Here is a 24,807-nt window from a genome sequence, read left to right as displayed (position 1 = left end):
TCTGATGAAGAATAAAATCAAAACCAAAGCTAGTTATGATCAAACGGCAAACCTAGTAACAATTCATGTCAACGATAGAGTACTTGTTCAGGACAAAACTAAAAAGGGAAAACTAAGCCCTAAATGGTTAGGCCCATACGTCGTGTTAGAAATCAACGAAAATGAGAATGTGACGATACCGAAAGGAAAACGAAAAACCAAAGTTCACAAGAATCTATGAAAAATATTTAACGAGTAGCCAACAAGGATTTTCTAATTTGTACATACATTGATTTATTCGTATTTTTGTTTTATATGTTCTTGGAGCACCACTTCTTTAACGACGCACTAATTCATTATTATTGGGGAAGTTCTTGGATCTATCAGCAATTACTTGTAAAACATACGAAATTTTTCAGGTTAGTAACAACTGTCTCATTGAATGTACAAGCAGTAAGCATTACACAACTTCCAGAACATCTGATCAGATTTAGTGCCTTCCCAAATCATACGGGGATGTACTACGAATTCAGAGAACACATCACATTCACGAACACAGATTGGAATCTCATAACTTTAGTAGACTTATCTAATTACAGCTCAAAATTTCAATTGTTAAGGTCGACTTATAAAGCTACGGCGGGAGTCTGTACCAACCTACAATATAAGGTCAATGTCACTAAGTTCTGGTACCCCTGCAAACAATTTGATCAATCTGTCAACCCGTATCTATTCGAGATTGAAGCTAATCTGGATAACATTTGGAAACAATAGGGCAGGAGGCTGTTGTGGAAGAACGAGTTCGTCGCAGTGTTGGTACTACATTCACCAAATTGGTAAAAGTGTTATTCAGCTCAAAATTGTTTTTGGATGTAAATTCGATTTTTCAAGGAATTAAAGATCTGTCCATGGTAAAACAATCAACAAGTGATTTAATAGAAAAACAAACTAAATTATTCCAAACAACTATGAGCGAAATTTTAAAATCAATCACCAATATTTCCGATCATCAGCAAAAACTCAAAGAAAATTAACAATTTCTACAAACTCAGGCAAACAAAAATTCCATGGCAACTAATACATAAATGGTAAAAACTACTTTGTTAGAACAATCTATTTTTTTGGAATCACTTCTCAATCAATACGCATATGAAACTCAAAATCTCATTTCTATCATAAATTCAGCGGTTCATAGAAAAATTCATTCCACAGTATTACCGCCAATAAAGCTTCTTATGGAACTTAGAGCATAACTTAGACCCAATTAACGTTACCTGCAGGAACCCAACTCCCCGTAGAACCGAAAGTACAGAACATACCAGAATTTTTTAAATATCTTCGATTTCCATACTACATAAAGATTTTCTTCTCATTTTCGCACTTAATTTCCCATAATCACTGTAAATAGCTACGAGATGTATCACCGTATTCCATAACCTTTTTATATGGAAAACGACAATGCTGTTATTATCGAACCAGAAACTGATTATATATCCTTTAGCGACGATAGTGAATTCTATTTCACTTTCACTCAACAACAAAGTGATTCTTGCTCTAGGCTAAGTTCATATACCATTTGCAAGGGCAGCGAACCAATTCAGCGAAGGGCATCCTCTAAAATATGTGAAGTTGAAATCTTAAAAAATCCACAATTTTTTTCCAATTTCATGCAAGAGTAAATATGTAAAACTAGATATAAGCATTTGGAACCGATAAGCTAAAACCGATTCTTGGATTTATTGTACTCGTTCCGAATTTGTAACCCTAAATTGTAAAAACTCTCAGAAATCATTTTAATTTATTATAAAAGGCATTGGCCGACTTAGCATCGCTCCTGCGTGTACACTACATGCGGCTATGGCAATAATGTTACCTATTTTAAACAGATATATTAATCATACGTTAGACTTAGTACCAGAAAACCCTTTATTTAATAAAAGTAATATTAAGGAATTATTAGATATAGAAGATATTAATCCTCAAACACTCAATCATTTTAGTTAATATAAAAACCTCCGTCAAGCAATACGTGAATCTACAATGAAACAAAAATCCAATTATAAAACAACAGAGAACATTTTAATAGTTCCAATCGAATATCATATTATAGTAGAGTATATTTATATTTCAATAGTAATAATAGTAATTGCATTTTTAATTGTCAAATTAAAAAAACAAAAAACCTACGTTTATAAACCAGAAGTAGTGGAAACCGAATGTTAATCCATATCCTTAGTAAATATATATATATAAGTATTTAGTATTATTTAACTCTAGCGTCTTAAATCGCAGAGACTGCTCCAGTTTGGCCCTGGGGGCATGTTATATGTAAGCGTAGCATATAGTTATTAGTTATTAGTAATATGATATGTATAGTGGCGTACGTGACCGTGGGACCGGACGCACCACCAGGAATCTGCCGATCCAGCAATTCCTACCCTGGCCGTTGCATAGAGAGGCCTTCTGGTCACGACTGCCTGGGCAGTCGTTACGCGAGACGCACTCAATCCGAACCTCATTTTATTAAGCAGAAACTATATGTATTAAATTAAGCACCTCTATAAGTTTATAAAATAAATCGTAATTCTAAAGTAATAAACCTATCTTTTAACCTATTATTTTAATCGTTTTCTTGTCTAATTCTTTCGCAACATCCTGACTGTCTTCGACCCACGTAACTAACAGCGCCGGTACCTGCTAAATGTGCCCTCTGTGAGGGCAATCATCCTGCGAACTACAAGGGATGCCGCATGTACAAGGACCTCCAACGCTTCTGAAAGCCAAATTCATACAATCATGTCATTCAAAACAAACGTCACTAAAAGTCGTAACAATATAAATATTAATAATTGTAAAGTCACCCAGCAGCAAACACCCAATATAAACCCTCCCCCTCGTATCTATGCCCACGCAGCATCAGGTCACATTCCCAATACAGAAACTTCTGATAACTCACTGTCAAATTTTCTAAGTGAATTAAAGCTTTAATTGACCCGCTGTTATCTCTCCACACCACTGTCCTCGATCGTCTTCTCGCTCAAAATGTCAAATAATACATTCACCTCCCAGTCCCTAGCCATCATACTTTGGAATGCCATCGGCCTTGCCAAACACAAAATGAACTAATTACATCATTAAACGAAAAAAGAATAGATATAGCACTAATTTTTGATACACATTTTACGTCCAACTCAAAATATTCTTTTCCTAGTTACGGTACCTTTTCCACATGCCATCCTGGCAATACCACTCACAGTGGTACCGCCATCATTATCAGATCATCACTACAATTTACAGCTGCACCCTCAGTTAATAATGGCTTTCTACAAGCGGCAATAGTTAATATTAACTTGAACCATGAGCCAATCACCGTTGCAGCATACTGTCCCCCAAACATAAAACTACGCCTCAACAATTTGATTCTTTTTTCAACTCGCTTGGTCATTATTTCATTGTAGGTGGCGATCTAAACGCCAAAAATCAAACTTGGGGCTGCCACTCAACAAATCCAAAAGGACGCTCCTTATTCCAATCAGTAACCAACAACCATCTTACTATCCTTAATCCTCCAAATCCGACCTACTGGCCTACTTCTACCAGTAAGCATCCAGATATACTCGATATTTTCGTAATCAAAATTCCAACTAACCTAAAACATCTAATAAAAATTTATAAGGCCCAAGCTCAGATCATACTCCAGTCTTTCTTTCTTTAGACGGCCATCCTTCTTCCAAGCCAAATAAACCATGTCTTACAAACAGTTCTACAAATTGCGCCAAATTTCGCGAAATAATAAATTCAAAAATAAACCATAATACTAGATTAAAGACTCCAAACGATATTGAGGATTCAGTCCAAAATTTCAATGAATCCATACAAACAGCTGCTTGGGACTCTTCTAGCTTTCAAAGTTGTCATGTAAATTCTAATTAAATTCCCACTTATGTTAGGGAGCTAATTACTCTAAAACGTCGCGCTCGAGCTAGATGGCAACGAACTAGACTTCCCTCTGACAAAAACTCGTTCAATAATCTCGCTTCATCCTTAAAACGTATATTAAGTAAAATAAGAAATGAATCGTTCAATAACTAGACCTCCTCACTTGCCGCAGAAGGGGGGTCACTCTGGAGGGCAACCCGCAGTTGTCTTAAACAGAAAACTACCCAAGTTACGCTAAAAAAATTGTAACGGTAACTGGTGCATAACAGATAAAGAACAAGCAGATACTTTTTGTTTACACCTCTCGAAAGTCTTTCAACCACATAATGATATTGACAATAATCTACTAGATGAAAATATTGAAAATTTTCTCCTCTCCCCTCTACCTCTCTATCTTGCTCCACTCCAAAACCGTTCTCGCCAAGCGAGGTACAATATTATATTAAATCTTTTCTCTCAAAAAAACACCTGGGATAGATTTAAAAACCGCTGAGGTAGCTCGACAACTCCTTAAGAAAGCAGTTATTCACCTAACCCATATCCTCAATTCTATATTAAGACTATCTTACATGCCCCTCCAATGGAAGGTTTCAGTAATTATCTTATTCCCGAAACCTGGCAAACCCTCGGACATTCCATCATCATATCGACCGATAAGCCTTCTCCCTTTCTTTGCGAAACTATGCGAAAAATTTATTATCAAACGTATATCACAGATCGTTAGCGATAAAAATATAATTCCTCAAACCCAATTCGGCTTTCGTAACAAGCACTCCACCATACACCAAATTCATCGCCTAACTGACGCCATTGTTTACTCCTTCGAAAATAAACTTTACTGCTCCACAGTCCTGCTCGACGTTGCTCAAGCCTTCGACAAAGTCCGGCACACTGGACTTCTGTTTAAACTAAAACCATTTCTTCCTCCTTCCTAGTTTATATATTTCAAATCTTATCTAGAAAATCGTCATTTTGTGACCAAAGTAGGCTCTGAGTTCCAAAACCTAGCACCCATCCTGGCTGGTGTACCCCAAGGTGCCACTTCATCTCCAATTCTCTACAACATATACGTAGCCGACCAACCAACTTCTCCTTATACTGCAGTAGCTGAATTTTCCAATGACAAAATCATCTTTACTTCTAATGAAAGCCCTATTGTCGCCTGCCTACATTTTCAATATCATCTAAATGATATGGAAGTATGGTATTCAAACTGGAAAATAAAAATAAATAATGAAAAATCCTCACATTTAACCTTTACCCTCAGACAAGGCGCAGTCCCTTCGGTCTCCCTTGCAAACAAAATTATACCACCAGTTACCAAGGTTAACTAAACTTTAAAAATAAACTATTGCTTTACAACTCTCCTGAAGCTCATTTGGACTTATGGCATCCAATTGTGGGGTGCTGCAAAAAAATCGAATATTTACAAAATGCAAACGTTTCACTTAATATATCTTCGTATAATTATCAACGCTCCCTTCTACAGGGTGGGGCGTGGTTACTTCCTTATCTGAAACTCTCGCAACTGAGCGGCTATTAATAGTAGAGCGTTGGTTTATGGCTTGTTCGAAAGCACGTTATCTAAGGTTTTTGTTATGACTAGTTCAGTGTCAACAATGCAGTGGACAAAGCAAGAGCGCGCGTTCGCCGTGGAGGCCTACTTTTCTTTCAGCCGTTCGATCATCGCAACTCAGCGTGCTTTCAGAAACCATTTCAATATCGCACCTGCAGGTCGTGTGCCAGATCGGAAATCGATTTTTTTGTGGGTGGACACGTTCAGGGATACCGGTAGTGTGCAGAAGAAACATAATGGACCTTCCAGAACCGTCAGGACGCCAGAAAACATCGAAAGGGTAAGGACGGCGATTTTGAAATCCCCTAGGTGATCTGCACTCAAACATTCGGCTGCTTTAGGGATTTCTAGTCGCACAGTGAGACGAATTCTTCATGAGGAACTTAATTTTCACCCATACAAATTGGCAGTGGTGCAACAACTTAATCCACGCGATTACGTTGTGCGAAAAAATGCATGTGAAGCCTTCCTCGAAAACCTGCCTCAGGACGCCCTTGTTTTCTTTAGTGACGAGGCACATTTCCATATTTCAGGATGTGTGAACAAACAAAACATGCGATATTGGAGCCCCACTAACCCGAGAGAACTTCACGAGCAGCCTCTGCATACAGAACGTGTGACTGTTTGGTGTGCAATATCCAGAATCGGCATTATTGGCCCATGGTTCTTTGAAGAGAACGAAAAAGCAGTTACGGTCAATTCTGAACGTTATGTCAGCATGATTGTGGATTTTTTTCTGCCCAAACTTGAAGAAATGAATGTAGGGGAAGTGTGGTTTCAACAGGATGGCGCCACACGGCAAGAAGGTCAATGAATATTTTGCGTGAACACTTCCCCGAACGGCTCATCTCTCTTAGAGGTGATCTTTAGTGGCCAGCACGATCGCCAGATTTAGCCCCATGTAATTTTTTCCTGTGGGGCTACCTTAAATCGTCGGTATACACTTATCGTCCAAAGACCCTTCGTCATCTATACACAGAAAAAATAATTAAATCAATATTGCCAATAATTGTTGTGTTATGATTTTTTAAAATAAGGAAGTAACCACGCCCCACCCTGTATGTTACAAACCATACTCTACATTTAGATCTCGGACTACCAACTGTAGGCGACGTGGCCACATCCTCCTATGAGCGCTACCGCTCTCTCCTAATCAACCATCCCAATCCGCTTATTCTAGCTCTCAACTCTGCACGAATCATTTAAAAGGCTTAACTCTAAAGGCTGTGTTACAAATGACGACTTTAATATTTGTTCTGTTATTATAACGCCCCAATTCGTTTGAGCAAGACAACCAGCTCTCAGAAATAATTTACCAGAACTTTTTAATGTTAGCCTACGAATAAAATATCGTTTATTACAAATTATCGTGATTATAGTAGGCTTTTCACATACAAAGTACCAATTATTTTTGAAAAATGATGGGTACCATAACTCTTTTTTAAATTCAGTGATATGAGTATTACATTGGGTAGGTTTGGCTATAGAAATTTTTAATATTTCTGTTACACAAGTGGGATCAGTAACACTATTGTGTATGATTTCATTAAAACCACATACAAAAGTGTTAACAACTTTTACACAGTTATTGATATATGACCAAATAAAATATTTTGTCACCAAATAGTCTGTTATTAAGTACATTGGATTTTCAGTTATATGTATAAATTGTCCTAATTCATTGATTGAAACATATATCGATAGAATATAATATTTTTTGAAAGTGTCGATGATAGATAATGGAATTTTTATTGAAAATATTAATCTATCGTTCATTGGATGAAGGTGTATGTGTAATATTTTGAATATTTCTTCATTAAATTTTATAGGGAATTGTAAATTTTCCGGCAGGATATTTTCCATTCGTTTTTTTCCGGTAAAAACTGATCTGGTGTAATTATAAAAATATCCAATTTATTTGTTTGAACGTTTGAAATTATTCTTTGTAACCTCGTTACAAATATATCTAGTTCAAAAATATTATTTTCAATTAGGGATATTAATCTTAGAATAATAATTTGTTTATTTTTGTCTGCAAATTCAATACTCATGGTATTAATAGTGTTTTCAATTTTTTCAAATTTTTATCAAATCATAATTTATTGTCATTAAATGTTGTTATAGGTTTCATTAAAATTTGTTATTGTGCTCCTTAAAATAGAAACTTGGTCTTCAACTATGTGTATCATATCTTTTTGATCATTCTCTAATTTGTTAATCGAACAATCATTCCTTCTTACTTCATCAGCGTCGGCAATGCCGAACCCCCAGATTCAAATGATCACCTAACCTTATTACTATGCCTAGCTATTTGTCTAATAGTCTGTGTATCTGTATTAATTTTTTTTACACGCTTCTCCAACTGATTTAGAGTTATTTGGTAGGTGTTATTAATTGCAAATGAGTTGATTAATTTTAACGTGTTATTTACATCGATAAGGCTATTGATTAGATATTTTAAATCTATAAATGTATTGATGGTCCAACTACTTTTACATAATTTACCTTCTCCTATTATCTCGTTTTAATCCTAGACTATTGGTGGTAAGAGTGAGGTTATAAAATGCAGCATCTTGATTTTCACTGGAAATAATATGACTGATTAGTAGCATGGTACGACAAATCACATTCCAGACATCCATTTTTGTTGTAATTCTATCATAAATAATTTTTATACTATTATAAAATATAAATAATAACAAAAATATGTATATAAATTATAGGTATTTCGTACTTATTTGGTTTAATATTTTGACGTTATATAGATACTTAACAAAATTTTATCGCAACAAGTATGATAGATGTAAAAAATACAAAATTAAAAAATTAACTCAATAGGTATTGTACGTATTTTACAAATACAGCTCTATATATTGACTGCAGAGTGCAGACTGCGCGAGTCCCCATCACATTATATACAAGCTGGTTTATTCAGCAGATTCCTTTTATTGTAATAAATTTTGTAAATAGCTGTAATATGTTTGTTGTAATATAAACACACAAGTATGGTAAGATAACAAATGTTTAACGTATAACAATTTAGTTAGACGTGATCGTAAATGCTTAGAAACCCAACAAATGTATCAAACGTTGTTCAATGTTCAAAACTTGAGCCACAGCCAGGTAAGTGGTATATTTATATAAATTGTAATCAAACAGAATTAACCTCAGATGGCATCGAATGGCAAGTGACAGGCACAAATGTATTACCAAACGATAAAAACCCTATTGTGCATATCGAATACTTTGCATCAAAAAATTTACACAAAAGTGTCTTTAAATTAATTGAAATAATCGATATAATGCAATTTTAATCAACTATGTGGGATCTTCACACTTGAATATTACTAACTCACTAAAAATTGAAACTGAAATCAAAAAACCAAAATCGTTTGTTTCTAAAAAGAGATTTATGAAAAGTATAATGAAAGATCGTTTAAAAATATTCAAAAACTTAAATAATGAAGAAATAATGGATAATCAATCAACTATTGAACCAATTAAGTAATCATAACTATTTTTTAAATTACAACATAATATTATGTCATATATTATTTTTTCTGTAGAAACAAAAAATATTGACTCGCCCACTTTAGGCGCCGACAACTGTCTTCCAGGTACTTCGACATCAATCCCTACTTCCGATTGGTAATAATATACTAAACATTTTATGTACTTATTATGTATAATACTACATTACTACCTATTTAATATTTTAGTTAAAAATAATATATCTATTAATTAATTAACTGTTTTGTAGTACAAAGGGTGATATACCATTATTGATAAGTAGTACACCATCAAATAGAACTTATATAAATGCCAATGATTTTGATATATCGAATGTGGAAAGTTACGAACTTACAACTTCTTGCGATAATACTCATAATAATCTGTAAGTTAAATATTTTATTGATAGTTAGGGTTTGGAAATTGATGACTTTTAAACTATAATTAATAACTATAAAAAATTAATCTATCACTTATATAGCACACAATTAATACACACATTAGTGCAAAATTATAAAAATTTTACTTACCTCAAAATGTCACAAAATGAAACATAAAACTAAGTTACATATACATTATCTTGTATAGTTCCTCCAACAAGAAAAGATAATACAAATAATGTATTAGGATAACATCACATCTTTAGAATTAATTTTAATAATGATATAATAAAATTAAAATTAAAAAGTGATACTTTTTTGTTCACATAATTTATAATTATCAATCATTATCGCACAATGTGAGTCCCAAGGTAGCAGTACTATCAATATCCAGTCATTCACTTCGTGATCCTGCGGTAAATCCTATAGTTACCTGCGGAACAGCCGATTTTGAGAGTTAGTTTTTGAAAATAATGTCCTCGATAAGAGAAGTACTAAGGAATGCGCACTCATACCATTTTCAAAACTCTAGGATCAGCACTTGATTTTATATGATTTATTGGACGGGAGTAATTATAGTTCACGGAAATAATGAAATTTTAAAATGAATAAAAATAAATTTTATATATTTTGTATGAAATATAAATACATCAATGGAAGATTTTCAATATTATTCTAGGGGAGGAGGACTAAAATATAATATGTATTTTACTTTCAGACCCTGCAAAATAGACAACAAAATTATGAATATCTATAAAATAAATCGTGCAACAACATTTGGACAATAATATTTACAATAATAAATCACTTATAATTAATAAAGTCTAAATTTAAATTTAAATCTAAAAATTAAAAATAAAATAACAATTAGGAGCGAAAAAATAATAGATAGTAAACATTCAATGGTCTATTGCCATTTTACAAATCTAAGTAAAAAAAAATACAATAATAAATAATAACACAATTTAAAAAAACTAAAACTAATAAAATAAAACTAAACAGGGGAAAAAAAGAAGAAATACAATTTTAAAATCTGTAAATATTTATCATGTAACTATAATATTTTTTTTGTTTTATTCTATTGTTCAGTAATGTTTTTAAAAACAAAATAATACATTTAATAATATTTTAAAATCATGCTACTTAATTTATCCTATATTCTTCGCAAAACAATTTAGTTAATGATACAAATGTATACTATTCAGATTTACAAAAGATTAATATAAGTACTGCAAACAATATCTACGGAAAAAAAATAATATAAAAAGTTTAAAAGGTTATAAAAAATACCAAATAAGGTAAGTTATTAATAATAATATATTTCAGCAACACTATTTACAATATAATAACACGAAAACAAACATATATATATATATACCTATTCTATACGTTTGCAAACTATGCGTATACGTATATAAACGTATTTATACACGTCATTATAGCGCGAAGCACAACATTCTATGACAGTTTGAATTTTGTCGCTTGTCTATACGACGCTCATTTCATTGTAACCGAGCTGGAATATTACGCAAAGATTGGTCAAAAGCAAATTACCATCAATTTATACAATGATTAAGATCGAAAACTACTCGAAAATCCCAACAGCCCTAAATTGAACTACAGACAAATCCTTTTGGAAATTTCAAAATCATCCGGTATGGTCAACGTACAGTAAAAACAACATTGACAGAATATAAAATAAAGGTATTGTGTCATCAACCAACAAGAAGAAAATAAGACCTACAATTATTGAAGAAGTTGACGATTTTGACAAAACTGCAATAAGGCAAAAAACTCATAATTTTGGGTTCAATTTTTAAGTGGCCACAATTGCAAGAACTGCCATAAATGAAGATGAAACATTTCTAAGTATGAAACGTTCATCATTTCAAAAGATATTAAAAGTATTGCAGATTGTGTACGTCAAAAAATGTCGGAATAGCGCGCTCTTCGAAAGAGATGACACCCTTATGGCTTAGCGGCAAAATTATTTAAGCACAGGGCAGATGACAAATATATTACTTAGATGAGACATAGGTCAACGCGGAAAAAACACATGGCAGATCATGGGTCGACAGTTCAGTCAGTTCACGACGTGACGCATTTAAGACAGGCCTCACAACAGAACAAAAGGAACCCTCGGGCAAAGGTAAACAGCTCATCGTCTTACACATAGGATCATCTGGTTTGTTAAAATTCTACCATCACTTAAATTCAATGCTGTGATTGTTATGGATGATGCGTCATATCGTTTTATAAAAAAACATTCAACTTTAATGAAAGCAGGTGTAATGATTGAGAAAAAAAGGTAATAAGTAAGTCGGGGACTATTATATTATATCTCTAAATCATTACTTGTTAAATAATAATTTGGTAATATTATCTCTCTAATCCTTGTAGCGATTTGCTTGTTGAAATCGTTGTTCGCGTTCAAGATGTAATATGAGGTGATCGATTTATTTTAAAATAATCAAGTACACCTTTTTTCTTTGAACCACTATAGTAATTTTATTTTATTTTTAATACACAAATTTTAATTGATTACAGACGTTTATAACTGAATTATTATTATGTATTATTGCATGAACGATCTGCGTAGTCTCTTACATTTAGAGATGTCAAAAAAACATTGATGTTTTAAGCTAAAAACTTAACAGTTTCGATATTTTGCATCGATGTGTCACGTTTACCGATGTTTTGAATTCGATGTTTGTGTAATATTTAGTGTAGTCCTGGCAGACCATCGAGCAGAGCCTCTGTTATTTTCCTAAGTCTAACAATTATTCTGTGTAACTAATTTCTTTTAAAATTGATTATATTAATAAAGTATTAGTGATAACTTAAACACCGCGTATTTATTACTAACGAACAAACTCGGTTGTGGAGACGTCAATAACATTTTTGGTGGCAGCGGTGGGATCCGTAGATTCCAGTTCGTTAAACAATAAGTTAGTCAATGCCGTGTAATTTTGAGTTAAAGTAAATCTATGCTTATAATAAAATTAAATACAAGAAGAAATTCTGAAGAAGAAAATCCGAAGTGTCCAGAAAATCCAAAACATCGAAGTATACAGAAACTCCAGTTTACAAGACGACAAGGAAGGAAGCCCGCAAGTACCGCTGTACTCGTAGCGCCGCCCAAACTAATGGTTAGTAGCGCACGCACTCACACGAACGCGAATCCGTAATACGAGCATCACAGCCGCCGCGTCCGTTGTTCGTGGTACCGCTGAAATTTATAAGCGCGCACACACACACGCAAACGACGCATAATACACGCGCCGCCGCCGACGTGTCGATAGTGCCGCCCGAACCGAACGACACTCACTTACGCACGCACGCATTTGCCGTGTATGCTAGTTACGAAACCGGACGTCTGTGCTGCCGCCGAATATATATACATATATATATATTATAATATAGTACCAGCAGCTGACAGCCGCTGAAAACACTGATATCCAGTGCACGACGCTCGTAATCAGCGCCGCCGCGAAGTGTAAACAAACAACACGACTCGCGTTAGCGGTTCGAATTCGTGATAAGCGTTAAATTTAAAAAATACGCGATCGTTGTAATCGGTGTAAATACGCGATCGTCGTTATCAAATAAATACGCGACCGTTGGTTATTAACGACAAGTCGTAAGCAAGCAGAGAAACCCACTACAGGGTGTAGTGGTCCCCGCGCCAGCAGTTTCGGGACTAGCGAACGTCGATTCCACAAGCGCAGTCGAAGAGGAAAGTCGTCGTTAACATCCAAGAAATTCGAGCCAAGCCAAGCAGAACATCAGTGCAGATCATTTGAGCATCCAGTAATTTAAGAGCAACGGGATCTGCAATGCCTAAAAAACCGGTTGGACGTCCCAAGTCCGTGAGAACACCGGAAAACATTGCCGCAGTAAGAACATCGATAGAGCAGTCTCCGTCGCGTTCTGCTCGGAAACGTGCCTCTGCTCTCGGGATCTTAAATTACACCCATATAAGATTATGGTAACTCAGGAATTAAGTCCAACAGATTGGGGAAAACGAAAAGATTGCTGTAATGCAATCCTTACAGTTGTGCCTCCCAACGGTATTGTGTGGAGTAGCGACGAAGCACATTTCCACATTTCTGGCACAGTGAACAAACAAAATTTTCGTTATGGGGCTGCTGAAAACCCTCTAAAAATACACCAACGACCTCTTCATAGTCCTAAAGTAACAGTTTGGTGTGCTTTGTCTTCGGTAGGCATCGTGGGGCCTTATTTTTTTGAAGAGGGTGGTATTACAGTTACTGTGACTTCCAACCGGTACTGCGAGATGTTGGAGAACTTTTTACGCCCGAAAATCGAAGAGTACGAAAATAATGATGTCTTCTGGATTCAACAGGATGGGGCCACAGCTCATACAGCCCGTTGTTCTCGTGCTGTATTGCAAAAAATGTTTCCTGGTCGCTTGATTTCCTTAAGGGAAAACATTACATGGCCTCCTCGCACCCCTGATTTGAGCCCATGTGATTATTTCTTATGGGGATACCTCAAAGCTGAAGTTTTCAAACATCGACCAAGAACCATTGAAGGACTAAAAGAGGCCATCCGTCAAGAAATCTCCGCGATTCCACTCGATATGCTGGCGAAAGTGATGGAAAACTTTCGAGAACGGCTCCATATGTGCGTTGCTCGTCAAGGCAATCATTTAGACGATATAATTTTTAAAAAATAATTTAAAAAAAACCTTATATAATATAGTTTTTAAAAATAAAAATTTTTTTTTCTTTATCTTGTATCGTTTTTTTTTAATTCACTTCGAAAATGTGGGAGTCCATTATGCCACACCATGTAGAAATAAACTAAAATGATTCGGGCCTCAATTCCCAGTATTTACCACTGACTGTTATGCAATTATTTATTATATGGGTTTACGTTTGATATAGACTAATGTCTATATCTGTATTATTTACAAACTATACATTTATAAATGTATTGTCAATTATTGTTATAAATATTATTAACGCGTGAATCTGGAACCGTACGGTGTGTAGTGTGCGCGTAATAGACGTCTACAATTCAAGTCAATAGTTCAGTGAATAGTTCAGTACCATATTTTGTTATTTTTATTTTTTTAATTATTGTAATTTAGTTGCTTAATAATTTATTAATCATAATTCAATTTGTTAATAATTTGATTTGTACAACATAATAATTAATATTATGTCTAAATCAAAATCGGAAGTTTGAAAATACTTCGAAAAAAAAACTAATGGAAATGCTATGTGTAAAGTCTGTGGTAAACTATTAAAAACTTCTGGAAATACATCAAATTTAATGGGTCATTTAAAAAAGTTGCATAAACTACCTAGTGAAACAAATGTAAAATCTCCAAATAAAAAAGAAAAAGTAAGTACATTTTAAATAATAATTTTTACAAAGTAAAATTCATCTTTTTATCTTTATCCAATAACATATCAAATGTATTATCCAGTTTTTAAAATTTTGAAGAGAAAATGTTTATTTTCACATGCATTGTACAAAACTGTATTAAATTTATAAAAATTAAATGGATAGATTATTACTACTGGATATTTTAAATAATTAAAAATTCACAAATTGATAGTTTACAAGAACAAATTTAAAACTATTTTAATAAATAGGACAGTAAAACAAAAATAAAATATAAAAACTGAAGAAATCATAATTTATATTATATTGGTACCTAAGTTATATACCATCATACTTACATATTTTTACATTTCAACTGTATACACAATACTTTGTAATTTTTTAAGCTTTTAAAACAATTAGACGTCGGACATGTTTAAATTGTTGGTCATCAGTCTCACTAATACATAAAATTTGTATTAATATAAATGTTTTTATTTATACATAATAATATATTTATATCAAAAATATAATACTTTTCTATTTGAAATTTTATTGATTTTTTTTTAATTTTAAAATTTACTTGTACTAATATACAGTTAAAATTACCAAGGTGTTATTTAAATTTAACTATTACCTATAAATATATTAATTATAACTATTTTAACAGGCAATGAGTTCATATTGTACTCCTGGAATCAGATCATCATGTTTAACTGATACTGAAAACAATATTGATGATCCAGAGCTACAAACTAAAGAAACTGCAAACAGTTCTAACGTATTGCCCCCCTCTGATGTATCTATCTCAACTTACACACAGTCTTCAAGCGGAAGTACCTCCTCAAGTATTACAGGAAATTTCATGAAACAGCCTACTCTGGAATGGTCACTTAATAAAATATCTAGTTTTTCAAATTAGTATTTATTTATAATTAAGAAAATTAATTTATTGAATTGATTTTACTAATTTCATCAACCCTGCTAATTATGCATTTATATAAATAATAATAATTTATATATTTTAACAGATGGAGGGCAGAAACACATTAAAATTACTGAAGCAATTGTATATTTTATCTGCAAAGATAATCAACCGTTTTCAGTCGTTGAGGACATAGGATTTAAGAAACTGATGAAAGATTGAGGAGAGCTATTCAAAGTAAAAGGAAGGGTCTGTTAACAAGAGGAGTCTGCCTGCTGCACAACTCCAGACCCCACACAGCCAATGTCGTGAAACAATTTTTGAAAAAAATTGTTTACTGACGGGGAGGTGAAGGGGTGGTCGAGAAGTGGACAAAGGAAGTGGCGGCAGACTCGATCGACATTATTCACAAGAAAAATTCTTGTGACCACAGTTTTCAACGTACTGAACTTGTTATGGTCTTGTTATAAAGAAGAGGAGTAAATCTATACGGCAGTGTAGCCAACATAGTAGAAAAATATTCCCTATGGCCGTGAAAGCCTCAGTACACTTACTTTCTGGACACGCCTCGTATAACCTCTTTGAGATGAATAGTTTTTATTTTATATCAGAAAACATATGGGTACACTATAGTGTACCTGGGGTCTTCGTATCACGTTAGCGGTCTTTTTGCCACGCCAATTTGTTATCATGATAATAATAATTAATATTCCGATTATGTGTACAATGATATTATGTAGTTATTGTAGTATAATACTTACACGTTAGAATGTAAATTTTGTTAATTGTTTACATTTTCTTGCGTTATTTCAACACTTCTTTGTAAAAAAAAAAAAAAGCTTTTATATAAACAGTATAAAATGCTTCGTGAGGATGACATATTAGCTTTATTAGGTGACGGAAATGTATCAGATATTGGGGAATTAGATAGTGGTGATGAATCTGAAGACTTTTTTTCTGAAGCAGAACTCACTGAGCTTTTAAATGAATTTGAAAATAACGATGGTAATTTTGAAAATGAGAATGAATATAGTGTTGTTGGTAAGAATTTTGAAACAACTAAAAAATGTGATGTTCGTTGGGCACGAAAACCTTTTGCCCAACCACGTCTGCATTTGGAAAACTTAGATCAACCTATATATCCTATTTTACTAAGATCTCCATTAGAATACTTAAGTGAATATTTTAATAATGACATTTTTGAAAAAATGACTTTTTTCACAAATTTAAACGCAGTTTCTAAACAAATTTCGAGATTCAAACCAACAAATATAAACGATTTATTTATTGGTATTCATATTATTATGGGCTCTTTAAAATATCCTCGAGTACGTTTATATTGGGAAGACAATTTTCAAATTAATATTATTGCATGTAATGTGACACGAGACCGTTTTTTCGCTTAACGAACTAATTTTCATATAATTGACAACAACAGTATAAGTAAAGAAAATAAAGACAAATTCATCAAAGTGAGACCATTATTTGATGCAGTGTTAAAAAAATGTAATAGCCTACCTTTAGAACAGGACCTTTGTGTTGATGACAGATGGTTCCTTTCAAAGGCCAACTATCGATCAAACAAAATATGAAAGGAAAGCCTATTAAGTGGGGGGTCAAAATTTTTTTATTGTGCGGAAGTAAGAGTGGAATGGCTTAGAATTTTATGCTATTTCAGGGATATTCAGAATTAGACAGTAACTTGGTAAAATCGGTAGGCTCTGGTGGTAGTGTTGTGTTACATTTAACACAAAATGTTCCTCCGAACCGCCATTTTTTGTACCGGGTGGGGCACTGAAACGGCCGATTTTAAAAATAGATTTTCTCAGTAGTAATTAAGATAAGAATTCTCACTAAATACTATTAGTTCAAAGACAACATGCCATTTAGTAAACATGGAACAGTGGAGTGGTAAACAACGTGCTTATGCGATAAAATCATTTTACAAAAATAATGACAGTTACGTAGCCGCACAGCGTGAATTTCGTCTTCATTTTAATCTTAAACGGCATGATTCGGTACCATCGGCTAAGGCTATTAAAATATGGATAACCAACTTTGAAGAAACGGGTTCAGCATTAAAAAAGAAGCCTGTACGACAAAAAACTATTCGCACACCTGAAAACATCGTTGCTGTCAGAGCCACTTTCATAAAGAGTCCGAGACGTTCTGCACGAAAACATAAGTTATCGTTAAATTTATCCAGTAGAAGTTTACGTCGGATTTTACACAGTGACCTAAACGTTCACCCATATAAGGTGCAGGTGGTTCAAGAATTAAAACCTGCAGATCACTATAGCCGCATAACTTTTTGTCGAGAAATGCTAACCCGAATGGACGAGAACGAAAACTTTATTCAAAATGTTTGGATGTCTGATGAAGCACATTTCCATCTTGATGGTTTTGTGAATAAGCAAAATTGTCGTTATTGGTCTGAAGAAAATCCTCGCAAACTTCATCAACGACCTTACCTTACCTTACCTTACCTTACACAGTGATAGGGTAACTGTATGGTGTGCAATTTCACATTATGGCATCATTGGCCCGTATTTTCATGAGGACGAAAATGGACGGGCAACAACTGTTAATTCAAATCGTTATGTCAATATGATCAATAATTTTATGGTCGGCGAACTAACGAAGTTTCCTCAAAATGATAACTTTTGGTTCCAACAAGATGGCGCGACATCCCATACGGCCCGAGTATCAATAAATGCTATTCAACAAATTTTTGGAAATCGCATTATTTCCAAAAATGGTGATATTCATTGGCCACCTCGATCACCGGATTTATCAGTATGTGACTTCTTTTTGTGGGGATATTTAAAAAGTAAAGTCTATGCACAGAAACCTCGAAATATTGATGAACTAAAAAACAAAATTAAAGAAGAAATTTCCAGTACGCCTTTGGAAGTGATACACCGTGTAGTGGAAAATATACGAAGTAGGCTAGAAGAGTGTTTGAGAAGAGATGACCATCATCTTGAGGATATAATTTTTAAAAAATAAATGGCATGTTATATACTTCATTATAATAAATAATAATTAATTTTTATTTGGTTTTTTTATTTTATAATTTGTCTATGAAAATCGGCCGTTTCAGTGCCCCACCCTGTATTTTGATAATTATTTTTCGTCATTTGGATTATTTGAGAGATTGCAACAGTTGAACATTTACGCGGTTGGTACAATTAGATCAAATTGGTTTGCACAACCACCATTTTTAAGTGACAAACAAATGCGGGAAATGGGTAGAGGCACTGCATTTGAAGTTACCACAGATATGAATCATTGTAATATAGGATTTGTAAAATGGTTTGATAATAAAGCAGTTACTCTTGGTTCTAATTACGTAACATCTGGGGATGTTGACAAAGTTGAGCGTTGGGACAAAAAGAAAAAGGCATATGTAGAAATCGAAAGACCAGAAATTGTGAGAAGATATAATGATTCAATGAGCGGTGTTGACAAAATGGATCAATTGATCAGTTACTATCGTATTTTAATTAGATCGCGAAAATGGACATAACGAATGGCTATGCATGCATTCGATATTGCCATTACAAACAGTTGGATTCAATATACCAAAGAGGCTGAGCAGTTGAATATCCCTAAAAAAAATGTATTAGATTTATTACATTTTAGAATAAATTTAGCGAAAGATTTAATAACTTTCGAAAAGCCAATAACACCAAAACGTAAAGGACGTCCGTTGTCAACCCCATCAAACGAATCAGTAAATGAACCATCTCAAACGTACAAAATACCAAAAGTAGACTCTCAAAGACCCACAGAAGCAGTTAGAACAGATACTATTGACCATCTACCAGAATTCGATGATAGGAAATATGCCACAAAATGTAAAAATAAAAAGTGTGAAGGACGAAGAACCCACGTGTATTGTTTAAAGTGCAATGTCCATCTTTGTCTCGACAAAAAAAGTAATTGTTTTAAAGATTTTCATGTTAACAAATAAGATATGTTGTTACTTATTATTCTATACCTAAATATTATAATATATTTGAAAAAGGTTATTATTATTATTATTATTATTATAATTATTATACAAAAGAGACTGTAATTTTGTGATTTGGTAAACTATTTTTATTGTTATATTTGATAAAGGATATTATTATTATTATTATTTTACAAAAAAGATTGTAATTTTATGATTTGTTATACAATTTTTATTGTTAAAAAGCACAGGAGAATACTGTATTAATTTTATATTTTTCAAAGGTTTTAAAAATAAATTTTATTTGATTTGTTTTACTAAATTTGTTTCTTAACATCGAAAAAGATTAATTTAGATTAATAATTAGTTGACACAATGAAAAATTTATTTATAGATGAATATTGACTCCACGAAGACCCAAGGTACACTATAGTGTACTCACTTAAAACTTCGCAAAAAAAAATGATAAAATTACGAAACTCGGCAAAATTAATTTTAAGACTATAAATATAAATATGATGAAAAAAAAAATTTTTTTTTTAATTTTCAAAAAGTCGGGTCTGAAAGGATTAAAAAAGATATGATGCTTATGCGTACATCATTACACAGGCTTAATTGACCAAAAAAATGTCTATTTTTAAGCATTAGAAAATCTAGCTGAACTTAGATAGAACGTTAAAGCGTTAATAGTATTAGAAAAAAAAATTTTAATTGTATGTATTGGCATTAGAAATGGGCCACGAAGTAATTGGACCATTGCCAATTCAATCCAATTAGGGTAATATGGACACAGGTCAAAATCAAGAGGCCAAAAACAATTCAACTTAAAATGGTGGATATAGAACAGTTGATCTACAAAATATTAGACACTCGTGATTGGGTGAAGTGTGTGAGACATGCCGAAGCATTGCAAGAACAAGACAGCGAAAAATAAATTATGAAACAGTATGTAGGTATGAGCCAATCATTTTGACTATGTTAGCTGATGATAGCCGATTGGGAGTCTAGTGACGATAAAAAATTATGAATAACATTCGAAAATTCGCAATTACATATTTTAATAGTATACTCACTTGTATAGTTATTTTCTTATTCTGGTGTTGTATTGTATGTGGTATATTTGTTTTATTTTTATTATCAATTAATACAAAAATATAAGATAAAACTTTTGTTCAAATGTTATTCGAATAGTAAATCACATGGTAAAATGCGTAAATACATTGTGTCATTATCATCTATTTGGAGGGAAAATAGTTCATTTAATGTTATTATAGAAAAAAATTAGATGGCAAAGGTGCTTAAATACCACAATTTTAAAAACAATATACCAGGAGATAATTGGGTTGAAGGTTTTTGAAAAGATACCCAGATTTGTCTGTTAAGTTTAATCCAACATAAAAAACACTCACGCCAACTTAAGTGTAGATGACATTATCAGTTATATTGACTGCTTGATGTCGCTAAAAGACTTATGAGGTATTCCACCTTCCAAAATATAAACTACGACGAGACGAACTTAAATTACAACCCGGGCAATAAAAAACTTATAAGAATTATTCTAAGAGTAATTATAGAAAATCGGATGTACAAAAATTGATTAAAGATAAAAAATATTCCCTACAGTAATTTAGAAACATTGGCCGAACTCAAAATAAAAATGAAAAAAAAATGCTATGTGAAAAGTTTTATCTCCTTGATGAGTTTGCATTAGAAACAGGTCATGAGGTGATACGACTTCACCCCTATCACTGCCAGTATAACCCTATTGAGTTTATTTGGACTCAAGTTAAGAATGAAGTTGCCAAAAAATAACACTTTTAAGATGGTAGATATTGAACGTTTGACTTACGAAGCATTAGATTCAATGACTGCAAAACTGGGAGAAATGTGTATGACAAACAGGAACTACTCAATCACTTGACTATGAATGAGAAGTTCACATTTGATAAATGGTATTCCTGCTGGTAGGATATTCAGAATAAACAAAACAATTTATATTAAGTCTTTTAAAAATATTTAAAAATATACAATTAATTAAATTTTAATGTTTATTTAAACTGTTCAACTATAAATTGTTTAAAAATAGTTTTAATTTTATGTATATTATTAGGAAAGATAAAAATTAGCTCACAAGTGCTCGTCAACCTATTATCTGTTAATGTAAATAGAATACTTTTTTTAAAAAAGTTTTACCTATGCATAAAAAATATATGTCGTTATATTAGTTGTAACATAGAGAGTAAGTTTATAAAATTCATAAAAATTGTATATTTTACAATCTTTAGAGGGTTAAGAGGACTTATAGTCTTGGCACATATACATTGTAAAAACTAATTATATTTTGTTATTTGTGAGTAAAGGAAGGAACAAAATAAAAAAAAGTCTCATGTTATAAAGAATGAGGATAAAAAAACTATTTTATGCTCATTATGTTATAATCTACGAGACATATCCAGAAAGTAAGTGTACTAAGGCTCTCACGACAACAGGAAATATTTTTTTACTATGATCGCTACACTGCTGTATAGCTTTACTCCTCTCGTTTATAACAAGACCATCACAAGTTCAGTACGTTGAAAACTGTGGTCACAAGAATTTTTCTCGTGAAACATGTCGATCGAGTTTGCCGCCAAGTGCGAAATCCGCGCCGTCATTCATTACCTCTATGGAACACTATAAACTGGAGGGTGATAATTTTCTCAGGTCTATTGTTACTGGAGATGAAACTTGGGTTTCACACTATATGCCTGAGACCAAGAGACAGTCCGAACACTAGTGTTCACCCTCAACCAAAAAGTTTAAAACCGATTTCAGTCAAAAAAATCATGGCATCAGTGTTTTGGGACCACAAAGACGTCATATTGATTGAATATTTACCTCAGGGTGAGACCATCAAAGCAACAAGGTATTGTGAAACCCTAAAAAAATTGAGGAGAGCTATTAAAAATAAAAGGAAGGGTCTGTTAACAAGAGGAGTCTGCCTGCTGCATAACTCCAGACCCCACACAGCCAATGTCGTGAAACAATTTTTGGGCTCATTTGGATGGGATGTTTTGAACCACCCTCCGTATTCCCCGACCTGGCGCCTTCAGATTACCATTTGTTCACTTCCCTGAAGAAGCACACGGGTGGAAAAAAATTGTTTACTGACGAGGAGGTGAAGGGGCGGTCGAGAAGTGGACAAAGGAGGTGGCGACAGACTCGATCGACATTATTCACAAGAAAAATTCTTGTGACCACAGTTTTCAACGTACTGAACTTGTTATGGTCTTGTTATAAAGAAGAGGAGTAAAGCTATACAGAAGTGTAGCGAACATAGTAAAAATATATTCCCTGCGATTGTGAGAGCCTCAGTGCACTTACTTTCTGGATATGCCTCGTAAATTTAAACTCTTCAAAACCAAATTATTTTATATTACAAATAATTCATGTATGATGTGATATTTAATAATAAATAAAATGTTTATTTTAATAATGATTTGCTATAAATCAACTTTGTTTCATAGAAAATTTATATTTATATCTGATTTCCTAACAACACACATTTTTAACAGATTTGTATAATTACCTTGTAATTAACTTATTAATTTCAATAGAAGCAAAAAAAAAACAAAAAACTTGTTTAATAAGTAAATTATTTTAAAACGCATGATAAAAACAATATAATTAAATTATATACACTATGTAACAACTGTTTGTTAAATATTCTTTACTAGACATTTGATTATAAAATTCTTAACATTTAATAGTCAATGCACTGTGTATCCTAAAATGGCATTATTTATAAACATACAATTGTGTACAAACCACAAACATGTTTTTTTAAATCAGCAAATTAGTCAATATTTACAACATTTAAGATTAATGGTTGTAATTTAACATAACCATCTAAGCATACATTTATGAGCTTACAGATCATTAGACCGTGCCAGGGGCTCACACATATGCATTTATTGAATAATATATATATTATATTATAATCATACCTAATTTAATGATGTATCAATTGAATAGTAAACTTGTAGTTATCATACACAATAATAACACATTAATAAATTGTTTTTTTTTTTATTAAACACAACATTTATATAACTGTTAATGCAAATATAGTAGTAAAGAACAAATAGCTATTAGAAGTATACACAATGGTATAATGGTTTAATTATAATGTAATAATAAAATTGATTTTTAAACATGTTGTTTTATAAGCAAATAATATAAATGTGTTGATCTAAGAAAACTTCAAGTCATAATTCAGAACCGAATTATATCACTCATTAATTTTTTTTTAATAAGTAAATATATTACTATTATACTGTAAAATGTACCCATGAAATAATCAACATTAACAAGCATAAATTTGTTTTTACTAGTGATATAATAAATGCCATAATTTTTAGATTAAATAAAAATTTTTATGGAATCAAAATAGATTAGGGACATAACATGATGAGAATGTTAGGTTGACCATTAATTAGAACAATGAAGATAAATATGGACAGAAATCAGACTATGGACTTATACAAAATAAAAAAAAGGGAATGTCTTGACTAGCAATGTGTAGTTAGAAAAATTTAATTACTCAATTTTATGTTTTAATTAAATAATTTTTTCACTCTTAAGTTATACTATTATTAAGGTTTATTTTTAGTCCTTACTAAAGTTTTATTTTAATTAAACATTATTTGTAATTTTTGATTAAACAAAAAAATCAACAAAAGGATGAGTTAAAAATCTGACTAAATGATCTACTGATTTAAAAATTAACATCAAAATTAAGGAATTCAATAGTATAAATAAATGCTCTAGGTTAGATTATCAGATGTAGGGTATTTAAATTATATGGTTAAGGAATTCTTATCCATTCCTACCAGCATGTCACCAAATACCATGTTAAGACACAATAATACTATCAAATTCTTTGCAGACAATGTAATGAAAAAACCAAATATTTTAATAGCGCCCAGCGTTAACATATGGAAACATTTATAGACTCTATTTATAACTTTTTTTCCGCGCATATTATCGTTATCGCAATCGAAACAATATACGTTTATCGACACTATAACATGTCTAGTTTACGATTGAACAAATACAATCAATTTCTAATGCATTGTTGTCTCGGAAACACAGTTTTGTTTTTACGATTACAATCGACGAAAAAATGGATCTTCATTTCGAGTAAGTA

The 24,807-nt window shown here is 32.5% G+C and overlaps 1 protein-coding gene and 1 pseudogene across 1 annotated transcript; one reads left to right on the top strand and one right to left on the bottom strand.

The window, feature by feature from the left end:
* Positions 1-6,670: 6,670 nt before the first annotated feature.
* On the bottom strand, positions 6,671-8,136 carry LOC113558005 (annotated as a pseudogene).
* Positions 8,137-18,271: 10,135 nt separating this feature from the next.
* Positions 18,272-18,673, top strand: LOC113558003. Its single transcript, XM_026963536.1, has one exon. It carries the CDS (start codon positions 18,272-18,274, stop codon positions 18,671-18,673), a length of 402 nt encoding a protein of 133 aa, XP_026819337.1.
* The last annotated feature ends 6,134 nt before the right edge of the window (positions 18,674-24,807 follow it).

This window comes from Rhopalosiphum maidis, chromosome 3, assembly GCF_003676215.2.
Source record: "Rhopalosiphum maidis isolate BTI-1 chromosome 3, ASM367621v3, whole genome shotgun sequence".
Lineage (NCBI taxonomy): Eukaryota > Metazoa > Arthropoda > Insecta > Hemiptera > Aphididae > Rhopalosiphum > Rhopalosiphum maidis.
This window is presented reverse-complemented; position numbering and strand designations above follow the sequence as displayed.